Raw genomic sequence first — 15094 nt, forward strand, 5'->3', positions numbered from 1 at the left:
ATGTTATCACCCCCGATGGGGCTATCCCATGTATACCGTGACAGCTGAAGCATTCAGGTAAACCAATCCCCTTCTAAAGCGTTGCTCCGAGCTCTGAAAGGGTGTGTTTGATTTGTCTGTCCACACTTGAGGCTATTATTAGTTATACAGGAATATCCATCTACTTGAGTGGGCAAGGGGTGTCCCCTGTTATTATCACTCATGTCCGTGTCAATACACAGGTGTTGCCACTATTATGAAGCACCCCTCATGCAGAGGAAAGACCCTACTTTAAAGAGCAGCCATTTCAGTCTGGTAGTGTGGGGCCTTTGATTAGGTGTTAGAGGAAAGATGTGAATGAACAGAGAGTAGTACTGAGAGGAGAGCAGGAAGATAGAGGTGGCGGTTTGAGGGAGCATTTTGAAGAGCTTGGAGGTGACATTAGAGGGAAGAGACTTGTTCGGAAGTTGAGGATGCAGGCATCAAAGGAAGAGTGAGAGTTGGGGGAAGTAAATCAAGGCAGTTGGAGGGAGACTTATACATTAAGGAGAAGGGTTGTGAGGAGGCTGGAGGATACTGGATAGAGGGAGGGTAGGGCATCAGGAACCAACCATCGAGAAGGAGGAAGGCACTTGAAGCCCTTAACATCAGTGGCACAGCGAAGAGAAGGAGAGGGAGATGGCACTATTATACCTGAGGAGGGCGGTAGGAAAACAGACACTCCGTAGAGAGACAGATAATGGAGGTTCTGGCAAACCAGGTAATTGCAGAGCAGAATCTAAAGATGGTGGGAGGAGATACGAGACTGTGCAATCTAACCAGAGCTCAGAGAGTAAATAACAGGCAGGGGACAGAGAGAGGTCATCCCAGGACCAAGGTCCTAGCAATGGGAGCTGCCCACTGGACAGAGAACTTCCTGAGCCCAACTCTGAGACATGTGACCACCAAACCCTAGCAGAAGAGGTGCAACTAGCCCCTCAACTACCTTGTGGCGTTCATCAGGCACTTCCCAAGCCTGCAACATGTTAATCATGGAGGCCTTGATCCTCAAACCTAGCTGGAAAAGGTTCAGGAACCTTACAAAACCTGTAAACCGAAGACCAACGTGAGGGTCATTGATTACACAGTCAAGAGGGGCCATCCTGGAGCAGCCACTGGAACATTGTAAGAGACACTGGGCCTCATCAGGGGTTGGGCGGAGCAGTGGAAATGCAGCAGTAACACTTTTACCGCTGCATTAGTGCTTCGCCCAATCCCCAGTTTTGGGGGAGAGTCGGAGCACTTGCTTCTAGCTCTGAGCTGGGGGTGAATGCGCTGACTTGCTGCCCATTTTTGGTGCATTTAGCACAGTAGTAATTGTGCCAAAAATGCCTCCTCGAGTCCTATGGATGGGGATTTACCGTGGTACAGCAACTTGTGATCTGCCGGGATACCGGCAAACTCGTGATGAGTCCAACTGTACTGTATTTTCATTTTATCTGAGAGGCTTTATCTAGAGAATCAACATTATACATTTCCATGGTTTCATACATTCACTACCCCAAGCTCAAAAGACTTTCATAGCCAAGGGTGTGAGGCTTAAGCACCCAAGACCACTTAGAAAGGGGTTCCCACTGAACAAATCAGTTTATTTTATTTTCTTCCACTATGATTTCCCCTCTACACTTGCATACCAAAATCATGTTAATTCCTGTGAACACTTTAATAAAACAAGTTGTTTACACTGACCTCAGTCTTGCCTTGTGACCCCCACTTTGCACAGTCTGTAACAAAAACAAGAAAGAAGTGCAGGGTACTCGTAAACATAGTGACTGGGAATTACTCTGACTGCCAGAAGGTGTGGGGCCCAAGGTAAGTGAGGCACAGACTGGGAGAGCACGGTCTTAAAAAAAGCTGGAAAATCCCCCAAATTACCCAGTTCAAATGAAGCCCTGGGCCGTTTTATGTCAAACAAGCATGTGTAGAATCCACAGATGCCCAGGGCAGTTCTGGGATATTTTTAGACACAGGTTGTCTGTTGATCCTTCGCCCATGACCACTCTCATTTGTAATCTTCAAATGCATGGGCGCTGTTGATGGTTTTACAACTTCACATATATGTACACCTCTCCCCTTAGCTTCAATGGTGTCAGGTTTCCTACTGAAGTGTAGGAAAATGACAAAAAAATCCAGTAGTGAAGACCCACCTACAGGAAACGTTCCCTTTGAAACCACCACAACCAGAGAATGCTTCCCGTAACATGATAGGATGGGTTAAATGAACTGTTGTAGAAGGCGCGGGGCATGTATGTTCCCATCAGACTCTCAGGTATGTTCCTCAAGGCCTGTATCCCTTCCAACCAAGATTACCTGGGCTTCCAGCACAGGGAGTATTGGTTCCATCAAAGACATGGAGGCAAGCATTATGCTTCAACTTCCTTTATTCTACTCTTCAGCAGATTCAAATCATCACTATTTAAAACCATTTTTCTTTTGTTTTTGTAACACAAGCGAAGCACAATAAAACTGAACTGAACTACATATCCCGACAGATCATGTGTCTCTGGTAGTTTTTTAGGGCATTTCCTTCCCTCTGGGCCCTATTAGTAATGTCCTGCACAGGTCCTTTCTTCTTCTTTTACTGCCTTCTAGCTAACACCCAACAACTAACGATCCACGTACTCCGCTGCTAACTCGCCGCAGCTGAACTGGAATAATGCTGCACCTCTGACCACTGGTGTGCACCGACGATTCAACCATCGATGCTCCGTCAAAGCGTTGCCTTTTGCCGTTCATCATGAGTTTTGTCCTCACCTGCCGAATAAGAAACACATTAGGGAGGGAAAATGCGTAACCTACACCAAATACTCTTGACATTTGAAACATTACAGTATATCAAATATAACTGTTGCGTAAATGGGTGGGGTACTGCTAGCCTACATATATTTAATAGAATCAAAACTCCCTGTGCTGTAAACCTTGTTAATCTTCATTCAGTGTCAAGACTGGAGGCAAGCATTATGCTTGTTCAAAGCTCTGCCCTACGGCCGAACTCAATATCTACTGGAGATTAGCTCTGGAGGTAAATGCTTTAGATGCCATGGCACCTCTCATGGCGTGCGCTCCAAATTGTGACACATCTATGCCCGCCATCTTCACGCAACTATCTAGTTATTGTTGCAGCTGCTACCACTTCAAAAGGCTTTCTGTGCATTATGAGCGGCTAGGACACGCCTAGCCATCTCACTTCATCCGTCCAGCTTCGCACACCTTGATACAATTAGCTCTGCATAACTTCGACTGATCTGGGTAATACGGATACAAGATTACTGAAGAATTACACTTCATATGATTTGCGATAGTGGACGACATCCCTTCCGGGTAGAACACTTCCCTATGCACTTCACGTCTGCTACTCTCCTACAGGACAACATACACAGCAGCATACCCAGCTTCCCTGACAGCTGCTGATCAGATAGATCCCGATTCAATGACTAGTCTACAGAGAGCTGCAAGCGTTCAATGCAAGGGGTTTCTTTGATATCAACGTCTAATGCCCAGCGACCAATTTTCTTATAACTTCTGTCTGTTGCAAAACTGAGTTGACATCCCACAGGTAACGTACCTCAGCAGAGGCGGCGTGCAAATCTTCACCCCACGCAGCAACCGCACAACTGCTGGGTTTTCACAGAGCAGAACGCCCTCAACATATCTAGTTGGTCAGGAATAATTAGCTGGAAATCTGAAGAATGTTCCATCAGAACTGGAAACCATGCTTGCGACTTCCAGTTTGGCGCTACTATCACTACTCATGCCTTTTCTCAACAAATCTTCGCTAATGTCCTGGCCAACATCATGAAGGGAGAGAAAGCACAATGCACTGCAACGAACAATGACTGAAGAAATGCATCTGCCTCCAGGGCCTCCGGATGCAGCCTTCAGCTGAAGAACCTGTCTGTTTAATCTGAATGCGAATAGATTTATGTCCAAAGGACCTCACAGAGTTACAAATCCGTGCAAAACCACTCCTGTGTAGCATACCTGGAGGTTTGCAGGTTTGCAGGTAGTGGGAATTCCAATCCGCTACCATGTTCTGAACCCCATGGAAGTATTCCGCTGTCACAGAGATTCCCCTATTGAGGCAGTAGTTTGTTTGTTTTGTTTTTGTTTGTTTTATTCGTATTTATATAACGCACAACAGCCCGAGGACATTGTGGCACTTGTTACAGTACAAAGTTTAGTTACTTAGTTACATGGTCATGAGCAATATATATACAGGTTGCACTATAGTTATATTACATTTGTGTTATATTACAATATACATGGCAGAAGTGGAGGAGGCAGTCCTCCACTTGCTAGTTGAGGAGAGTGGCCTTGAGGTTGTTGCGGAAGACAGAGATGGAAGTTTCAGCTCTAAGGGTGGCAGGGAGTGAGTTCCAGAGTTTCGGTGCAATATAGGAGAAGCCTAGACCTCCCGCTGTGGCTCTCTTTATGCGTGTTATGTGTAGATGGTTGGTGTACTGAGCTCTGGTGGGACGAGTGGATGTGGTCCTTGATATTGCTTCAGATAGGTATGCTGGAGCGGTTTTGTAGTGCAAAAAGCCTTTTGTTAGCTCTACCAACATCTTGGAACAGCTGCCTCCTAGGTGATTGATATATTTTACTGCTGAGATGTTGTCCATCCTGAGAAGGATACAACACTCTTCTTTGTCTCCCGTGAAGGCCTTCACTGCAAGGAACCTGCTACTAGCTCTAGGTAAATGATATGGAGGTCCAGCTCCCTCTGTGACCAATTGCCTCCTGTTTCTAACTGTCCACATCTTGCGCCCCAGCTGGCGTCTGACTCTATCACTAATTCTGGGACGTCGGCACATATCGCTCGACCGTTCCAAGCCTCCATGTTCTGAAGCCACCATTCTAATTTGGACCTCACTTCTTGATCCAGGGGCACCATCTGATGGTACCCAAGGCCTTCCTGGAGACGCCAAATTTTCAACCTCTGTAGAGGCCTGTAATGTAAACGGCCCAGAAAAATCACCTGTTTGGAGGCAGCTAGTAAGTCTGCAATCCTCGCTAGCGATCGTATCAATGTCATGGTCATCACTAGAGCTGCTCGCAACTCCTTCTTTATCGCTCGTAATTTGGGTGCTGGGAGCTCCAGGGCCGCCCTTGTGGTATCCACTATAAAACCCAGAGACTCCATGCGCTGCCTCAGGAGCAGTTCAGATTTCTATTGATTGATCAGGAACCCCAGGGATGCCATTGTACTTGCTCCCGCAGCGCTTGCTTGCTTGCTCTCAGCTAGTATGAGAATATAGTCCAGATAAATTATGACTCTCATACCTCTCTCCCTCATGGCAGCCCCCACTGGTCTCATAACCTTCGTGAAAGCCCAGGGCGCCAGCGCAAGCCCGAATGGGAGGTATTTGAACTGTCATACTTACCCGCTCCATAGGAAACTCAGGTACTAGAGGTGATCGATGGCGACCGGGACGTCACATAGCATCTTTCAGGTCCATCCGTACTAGCCAGTCCCCTTTCCAGAGAATGTCCAGGAGCAGGTGGACTCCTTCCATTTTGAAGTGTCTGTAGATCAGCCATCCATTTAGTTCTTTTAGATTGATGGCAGGACGTACTTTCTCTTTCCTGTGGATCAGAAACATGCTGCTGATAAACTCGGGGTTGAATCACTTGCTGTGATCTATAGCTCCCTTGCAAGCAAACAACCGCAGCTCCTCTTCTATGAGCCTGCCCTCCTCCTAAGATCGTGCTAGCTTCCTCGGCAGAGCTGTCTGTAAGGGCTCTGCGATAAACTCCAGCTTGAACCCTGCCACTGCCTGTAGCAGCTTTGCATCACTGGAAAGCTTTCACCAATTTGCCAAGCACAATTTCGTTCTGCCGCCCACTGCAGGATAGTACGTTAATGCTCTCACGTGATTGGGCTCCTTGAAGCCGGATATAGCCTCGACCTCTGCGTCCTTGGTTACTGCAGGAAGAAGGCGTGTTGTTGGCATGACTCAAGCACTGGACCATGGGATTCTGGGGTCTTTTCTGTGAATGGAAACGACCAGACGAACCACCTCTACTGCTGCCGGTACCTGAAAAAACTCTGCCAGGAAAAATCTTTTTGGTAGAGGACTGGGCCTTCTCTAGGGCTGAATATGTTCCCACAAACGTCCCCATCTCTTTGGCGAATGCCTCGCCAAACAGCAGTCCCTGTGCTGCTTCTCCCACCTCATATGAGGTGAAGTCTCTCCGTTTGGGGTCAATCTTCAGCAACAGGCCACTTTTCCTTTCAGATGAAATTGCACAATTTGCTTTGACTAAAATGCATACAGCTCTCCGAGCCTAGCTCGCCAGTGTGTCAGCATCCACTGGTTCCCCAGTGTCCCTGGCCCTCTCGGCCAGGTCCATAATCTTTCGATCGGCCCTTCCAGGTCTAACACTTTTTCCTGACATCCCTTCCAGGCACAATCAATGCCCTTCCTGACATCCCTGGAAGCCTCAGACACAAAGGTAATCATCCTCGGATCCAGTTCCACAGTCTCCGCAACTTTCCCTGGGAGTTCCCGCCAAGGACATTCTGAACGCATGCGTAGAAGAGGGAGTAGAAGAGGTTTTCCTGCTCCAGGTCCAGATCTGTTCTCTCTGCTGAAGAGCCTCTTCCTTATGAGGCTGAATCGAGGGTGTGCTGTAATTTACATTACCACCTTTTCTATTTAGGCCATCCCCCATTAAGCACTCTGGTGCTTCCAATCTATCTTGCAGGGGACACAAACCTTGGGCCACGGGACAAGGGATCACTGCATTGACAAGGGAGTCACCCAAGACCCTCTTAAAGCTGAGGGTAAGATCTTTGTCCTCCTCAACTAATAACTGATCCTGGCTCCCATCACTCCTGTCTTCAGACTCCATAGTTCTTGAGCCTCAAATACCTGAACACAGCAGGTTGAATGGCACGACCTCTAAAACGGGTGATCAATGCAACCCGTGGGGATGAGTAAATGTGGTCACTGCTCAGCTTCTGTTCACTGGAGCTTGCCAAATTGTGGGATGCGCCGTATCAGGAACATTTATGGCCACTCTGTATGTGTTTAGTGCAGGGGTCAAGTCCTAAAAAATAAAGTGGGGGACTCATCAACAAACGCAATGGGATGCGACGTTGCCAGAAATTAGCAAATAAAAGTGAAATATGCACATTCCATTAAATTGGCTTTGCATAACCACCCAGATTGCACAAAATGAATGGCATTTACCTTTCATAAATCAACACACACACAAAACCAAGACAGGATATTTTCTTCTAATCGTGTTTTTGAAAAGGTTCAAAGGTGTGCATGTTTTAAACTCCAAGAACCAAAACAAATGTCTCCATGGGACTTGCAGTACCGAAATGAGACATTTCACCTTTAGTTGTTTGCTATTTTTCATAAGGTTATATAGTCCAGTGGTGAGGTGTCCGACCTACAAACCTGCCGACTGTGGTTTGATCCTGAGGTCGGCTTTAATTCATAAATTCAAAGAGAGCATCCAATGTTTCTCCTTTAGCTGGGAGGACTTAGTCAACCCTCTGAATAAAGTGGGTGGACTCCGTCCCCCTGCGTGTACCCTCGACTTGAGCCCTGGTTTAGTGTCTTCTTTGCATCCGTCTCATTCTGTTCCTCAGAAGACTATTGCCTGCTCCGCAATGTCCATCCACTCTGGCGGGCGAATGCACCGACGCAGGAGGTATGGCGGGCGCCGCCCCTTAGTGGGGGTTGCCCAGCCAACCTCCTCCCCCTCCTCGGAAGGTGAGGGCAGGCCAAAGGAGGGAAGGGCCCACCCTGTAGAATGGGAGGGGCAACACAGGAAGAGGGACTGGGGGCAGGGAACCAAGCGAGTGGGAGAGCCTATAAAAGCCCCATGCAAACAAACATCGTCCTCTCTCCCTCACGGGCATCCTGTTTCAAGAAGAGATCTCTTTGGAATTCCCACCCTCCCGCCCAAATTCCCAAGTTTGCACTAACTTGTCTTGTCTTCTGTATTTCAGGTCGCCCAGCGGAGTTACATGTCGATCCCTTTAGCAAAGTAATGGCAGGCCCATAGGTGAATGCTCAGCCAACAGCTTAGATCCTACGGCGCCCAAGAGTAACAGACTCGGGGGAGGGTTTAGGGGGCTTGGAAGCCATTCCAACCCCAAAATGTGGGGGGGGGGTGGAAAGAAAAAATTGGAAAACAAGGTGAAAACAAAGGTCTACAAGGGAAGTTGGGGGGGACCTAGATGAAGGTATGGTGGCACAGGTAGGGTTGCCAAAGAAACAGGTGGGGGGAAGGGATAACGGAAGGAAGGATACACAGGGGGTTGTGGGGGGTCAAAAAATGGGCTTGAGGGGTGACAAGAGGGAACCAGGGGGGGCACAACGTCCAAGGAGGTGAGGAGGGGGGGCAAGCGCAAGGCTGGGGGGCAAACAGACAGGGGTACTTGGGGCGAGAACAAGAGAACGGGGTGGGAGTCTTTGGGGGAGAACGGAGCCCAGGGAACTGTAGGTGGAGAAAGTTGGGGAAGGGCCCAAGGCAAAAGAATATGGCACCAGGAGAGGGGAGGAGCAAGCCGGAGAGAGGGAGGGTTAGGGCTAGGGATCACGGAACTTGACGGGGGTGAGGGCGCTGGGTAAGATCTCGGAGGAGGGCCTAGGGGGAGGGGACTGGAAGTACAGGTACTAAGGCGATGCCCTGCCCGGGGGACAGTAAGGTGGAATGGGGACACCTGGGGCCTGAAGCATGGAGGTAGGGCTAGGGTAGAAGCGGGCCAGTTGGGGACGGGAGCACAGAGTAGAGTAGAAATGTGCGCTAGGATAGCTGGACATCGCAAAGCGATGACTTTATAGGTAGGTAGGAACGTGTTAGTCGGCACCAGAAGGTGGTGTCTGTATAGAAAATGTGTTGTTGGGGTAAAGTGATGTTTTGGGGTGCCGAAAAGTGGTGTCTGTTTAGGAACCTACGTAATAGCGTGGCACCCGAGTGGCTGCCTGTTTAGCTAGAACCAAGACAGGACACCGGGAAGTGTGTCGGGGGGTTAGAAACAGGTACCTTAGTGCAAAGGGGGGAAGTGTCAAGAAATGCGAAACAAAGCAACATACCAAATGGCCATGGGTAGAAAAAAGCTGGCAGCAAGGGCCGGGCTCAGCTAGAAGCGTCGACCAGACGCAGACGGTGGGAGGAGGAGGGGGGCATACCTAGGAAGCCTCACACAGTGTAGAAGAACCTGTGGTGTGGTGAATTCACGGATCGCCTGTAAGATACCTACTTGACTTTATGCAAATAAAGCTGCTGTGGCATTAAGATTTCCAACTTAAAAAATGTGTTATGTTGTTATTCCAGTAAATGCATCACGGCCGAGTACAGCTGGGAGGGGGGGGGTGGCCGGGCAGGGGCAGGCCAGCCAGGGACAGGGTGCGGGAGGAGGGGGAGGCGCGGCAATGGGATGCCCCGCTATGGTCCGTGTACAGTGGTGCCAGCAGTCTCTCCATTGTAATTTCAGAACGTACTGCCTGCGCGTTTATTTTAATACTGCGCTGTGCCAAGAACCAACGAATGCTCCGACAAAGACAATGATGCTGCGCTATGATGTGCTTGCTCGCAGTAGTCGTCCCGCTGCCTCGCAGGGCGTCGCTCAGTCACATGGTGATCTGAGCGCACAGCAGAGGTGTTCTCTGTGAGGAATCTGTGCCCAGTCACGTTGCTCGGATCATAAAAATAAAATGGAGCACGAGCCAGTTGCCCAAACGTGAGTATGATACTCACTGGCCCGTCTGCGCTCAAAACGAGAAATGCTGATGCTGCTCTCCAAAATGCTATAAACTGCTGAACAGTATAAACATTAAGCCAAAAAAGTCCAAAGTCACTGCATATGTTAAACTATCCACAGTAACCTATAGAAAAACATGCAACAACACTGTATTAAGCTTCCAATGAAGGAGCAAGAAAAAGTTATACTAAACTCTGTGAAGAGCAGAAAAAGAAGAGGAAAAGACATGGGCAGGAAATGACTAATAGGGCCCAGGGGGGAGGAAATGGTCTAAAGAACTACCAGAGACACAGGATTTGTTAGTATAGGTAGTTCAGTTTTATTGTGTTTTGGTTGTGTTACTAAAAAAACGGTTTTAAGGAGACAAGATTTGCATCTGCTGAAGAGTAGAATAAAGAAAGTTGAAACATAATGCTTGCCCCTGGTCATAGCATAGAATCCACCATATAAGAGCGGGTGAAGCTCTGCAAACGAGAATCTAAGATGGTCTGCACTTTGTAATCATCCTCTTCTTGCATAGTATGGGAGCAGGCTTCTGGGGAAGATGAGTAGAATCAGGACGAGGTTTGAGCATTCTAACTTGAAACACTGGGTGGAGTTTCCAGCATTTCCTTACTTCCAAACTGATGGTAACAGGGTTGATAATCCTTTGATGGCGTATGGGCCCACAAAGGTAGGTAGCAGCTTGCGTTTGCCTGGAATGCATAAATATTTGGTTGACAACCAAACATGTGTTCCCACCGTGTATGTTGGATTTGTTCTCCTGCGCACATCTGTATATTTTTTGCCTAAATGTTTTCATGCAGCTGTGTGATGTGTTGGGCACAAGCTGCTGCCACCTGTATATTGCTATACCCTGACACAGTAAGAGGAAAAGAATGTGGATACAGACCAATATTCCCAACATTTGAAGGGTTAGCCCCCGAAATGTAGGTTTTGTTGCGCCCCTGAACGCAAGCACACACACCATTCACCATATACACACACCCAGCCATCCATACATTTAAGTGTGCATCCTTTCACCATACTGGCACACCCAGGCAGTCATCCATACATTTAAGTGTGCATCCTTTCAGCATACAGGCACACCCAGGCAGCCACCCATAAATTTACGTGTGCACCCTTTCACCATACAGGCACACACACCCAGGCACCCACCCATACATTTAAGTGTGCACCCTTTCACCATACACTCACACAGGCAGCCACCTATACATTTAAGTGTGCACGCTTTCACCATACAGGCACACCCAGGCAGCCACCCGTATATTAAAGTGTGCACCCTTTCACCATACACTCGCACAGGCAGCCACCTATACATTTAAGTGTGCACGCTTTCACCATACAGGCACACCCAGGCAGCCACCCATATATTAAAGTGTGCACCCTTTCACCATACACTCGCACAGGCAGCCACCTATACATTAAGTGTGAACTCTTTCAACATACACTCACACACGCACACATCATGGGGTTGAGGGGAGCCCTAACACTTAAAAAATAAATTGGGCCTCGTTACAACTATGCCGGACTGTAAACAACGGTGCTAGTAAGCTCACCAGCACTGTTGTTTCTGGACTGGCATATTACAGCTCTGCGGGCGGTTGCCGTCCTGCCCGGCAGGTCAGACCTGCCGGGCAGAACGGCACCCATCCACATAGTTTTCACAGTGCTTCTATGGTCCCCATTCCCATAGAGTCTGATAGGACTTTATGGAAATGGGGACTTACCATTTGCCGGCACCTGACTTCCCAGACCGCCGGGGTTGTAATCCCCCGGTGTTACCGGGAAGTCGGGCGCCGGTAAATCATTACGGGTCTGGCGGCAACCTGCTGGTAGCAATGGCACGGTTGCCGCCAAACCCATAATGAGGCCCATCGTTTCTTTTTGAAGTCACTCTGACTTCATTAAGAAATTATTTCTGTTACAGAAATTATTTCTTTATAAATGCAGAGGGAATTCAAAAAGAAAAAAAGATATATATTCTTTTCTACAAGTGGCGGCCCCTCCCAGGACATGTGCTGGCGGGGCCCCCCGCACCGCGGGGGGTGCGGGGGCCCCTGTTACGCCAGTGTGCCTGACCTCACCTGACCATTGTATTGGGACACATCAGGTATACTGCTCGGTTGTTAATCTCTTTCTCTGTTTGTGAGAAAGTATTTGTGTTGTAAAAGGGGAGCAAATGTCCTAAATATCCTACCTGGTCAGATGGCGTGAAGTTGTTAGAAGGAAGGGGATACCGCGTGTCACCATCCAGCTGATCCTCCCGCACTGGTCCACCTTCAGGAAATGGATCCAAAAGCGATGGCCATGTCCTGGCTACCTGGATGACAGCTCCCCAGGGATTAGTGGGCGAGACACCTTCTGGTTTCTCACAATACACAATAAATGAGTTGGACACCGGTTGCCACGCAGGGTGTCTGCTGCTGTACTGCTGCACGTGCCGGCTCAAACCCCTTTTATTCGGAGTGTCATGACATCTTAAAGGAGACAACACCACAAGCAGGGTGGAAATCCAGGAGAAAGGACAAACAGAAATCCAGAATAAATCACCAAAACCAAAGGACATGCAATCCAAGGTGCACACCAGGTCCAGAATCCACAGGAAAAACAGAAAGCAAACATGAAGCGCACATCTTCTCCATGCCGTGATGATGCCATCACAGCACCGATGTAGCGGCGAGGCGGCACGCTTTTGCTCTCTATAAGCGCTGCCACCATCGCCACAGCAACCGTCAGGCCCCAGGATGTATTTCACAGCTGTTCGCACCCGTGTCCTGACAAATGGTCCCATGCCTCTAATGAAGTTAAGATTTCTCCACACTCTTCCAAAACAAACCTATGGAATATTAAAATGTTAGCATCCTTGTGATCTTCTCATCCATGTTCTAGCCTTTGCTGACAAGGATAATAGGTAAACCCTAGGAATGAACTGGCAAACAGGATTTTTCATGCTTTCTTCATTTTACCACGTGTAATGTATAAATAAATTGTCCATGTTGTGAACATCGGTGCTTTGCAGTAGTAAACAAATTGATGAACTTAACACTTTATTCAGTTATACATAAACCTCTTGTTAATGTGGTGCTATTGCATTCTCTGTCCTGTGTTGGCTTGTCAAATACAAGGATCTTGAAGAATGAATGCTTTAAATGGTGTTTCAATAATATGTTAATTGAAAATAATACACATTTTCTGAGAGTATTTCTTAAAAGTTCTTTTAGGTAAGTTGTACCTACACTGTAATTGTTTGAAGGAATATATAGAGTTAAAATAAAATAAAAACTCCCAAGAATCAAAGTTGCCACGAGCATGGCAAAAAGTGTCTTGCTAAATCACAAGATTAGCTTGAGCTAACTGAGCTTAGAGACAGTGGTAAATCAGCTCTGCTCCTCCTCCTGGACTTTTCAGCTGCTTTTGATTTGGTGGATCATACGATTTTATGTAACCATCTCGACACAGCAGCACACTTCTCCAAAGATGCCATAACTTGGATTAAATCTTTCCTAAGCGGCAGAACAATGAGGGTCTTCTCGCCTTCAGCAGCGGCAGACCCCACACCTATCACCTGCGGTGTGCCACAGGGGTCCTGCGTCTCGCCCACACTGTATAACATTTTTACCAAGCCCTTTTCGATGATCTGGACCATCTCGGTATCACCTACACTAACTATGCAGATGATACTCAGATCCTCCTCCCACTTTCAGGGGATTATGACAAGGATTTGGCCTTGGTGAATAGAGTGTACATCATCATCCAGGCATGGATGGCCATGCACGGTCTATGCCTAAATGATGATAAAACAGAACTCATCATCTTGGGTACCCCACTAACCTATAAAAATTAGGACCTGACTATTCCTCCTTTATAATTGACAGTAACCTCATTAAGGTAGCACAGGAGGCAAAAACACTAGATGTTTACCTCGACTCTACTCTGTCCTTTTCCAAACAGGTCAACAGGCTAGCGTCCTCCACGGCGTACATGTGTAAACTCATTAGAACTGGTAAGCCATTTCTCTCAAACAACATTTCTACCATCCTGGCCATAGCCCTCATCCTGTCCCGTTTGGATTAATGTAATGCCCTATACATAAGCTCAAACAAATCCATCATTAGAAGAATCCAAACCCTACAAAACAATGCCCTTAGAGAGGCCCTAGGTATCTCCAGAAGAGATCAAAAGATTTCTGTGAGTAGACGACAGAATAACTGGCTGCGGTCCAATGACAAAATCCTACTAAAAACTGTGTTGCTCACCCATAAATCTCTTAACAACGCCGCTCCTATCTACATCTCTGAGAGATTCCACAAAAGGACATCCCTAAGACCAACCAGATCAGCAAACCAGGATCGCTTGTCTATCCCTAGATTCAAACTATCCACAATTGGAGGTAATAGTTTCTCCTTCAAAGCGGCCAAACTAGGGAACACTGAGAGTAGACCAGTCTTAGCAGAATTTCAGAACTAATACTATCTTGTGGTTGAAATCCACTGACCATTAACTTGCACGATGCATAATCCATGCCTGTGTAACTGAAATGTAATAGTAATGCCCACCTGCTATCCCCATATCGGTAACCTCAATTTTGTGTACTATGCCTATAATATTTGTAAATATCTTTATATCCTGCTTTTGTAAGTAATGTATTTCACTTTATGATTCACTAGCGGCTACCCCCATGGCGGTAACCTCAATGGTGTGCACAATTACTTGTAATATCTGTAAATATCTGCATACCCTGCTTTTGTAAGTAATGTATTTCACTTTATGATTCACTGTAACTAAGCTTCGCATTTTCTTGTAACTGTTGCGCCCTGATACCCTTGGGTCTGGTGCGCATTACAAATAATAAAACAAACAAACAAACACAGGACAATGTGAAACCGTAGGATCTTAAAGTGCTGCCTTATACTGCTCTATGTTCCTATGACTGCTTGTAGCCTTGATTATGAGGAGGGAGGAACGAGATGCTCAGACAAGTTGTGAGACCTTTGAAGTTTTATTCTGCGGTTCTAAAGGAATGGTAATAGTGGGGGTTAACACAAACAGAATGACATATCCTGCTTTTTCTTTTCAATGTACACAGGAAAAAGAATTCTCACACAGGGAACTCTAAGGGCACTAATCAGGGAGTTGGATCTTAGCGACTAAGGTCTTTCTGTGGATAAAGAAAATATGTGAGCATTCCCATAGGGATATAGGAGGTTTCATACTGGCAAATAGGTTTCTAGGTGCAAACAGATCTTTCCGAGCTTCAGGGCAGGGCATAGAAGAATGTTTCTACTTCAGGGGTGCAACTAAAGGGGTGCCCAATTTAACCGATATTGTGTGAGGAAGTTAGAGTAC

General features: G+C 47.2%; 1 protein-coding gene across 1 annotated transcript in view; it reads right to left on the bottom strand.

Annotated features, from left to right (window-relative positions):
- Positions 1–2507: 2507 nt before the first annotated feature.
- HSDL1 (hydroxysteroid dehydrogenase like 1) overlaps positions 2508–15094 on the bottom strand; it is a 490367-nt gene continuing 477780 nt past the window's right edge. Inside the window, exon 5 of the mRNA XM_069639738.1 lies at positions 2508–2772. Coding sequence (XP_069495839.1) covers positions 2611–2772 — 162 coding nt within the window. The 3' untranslated portion in view covers positions 2508–2610. The remainder of the gene's footprint in view (positions 2773–15094) is intronic.

The sequence above is a fragment of the Ambystoma mexicanum genome, chromosome 1q (genome assembly GCF_040938575.1).
Source record: "Ambystoma mexicanum isolate Mex_15411 chromosome 1q, UKY_AmexF1_1, whole genome shotgun sequence".
Taxonomy (NCBI): domain Eukaryota; kingdom Metazoa; phylum Chordata; class Amphibia; order Caudata; family Ambystomatidae; genus Ambystoma; species Ambystoma mexicanum.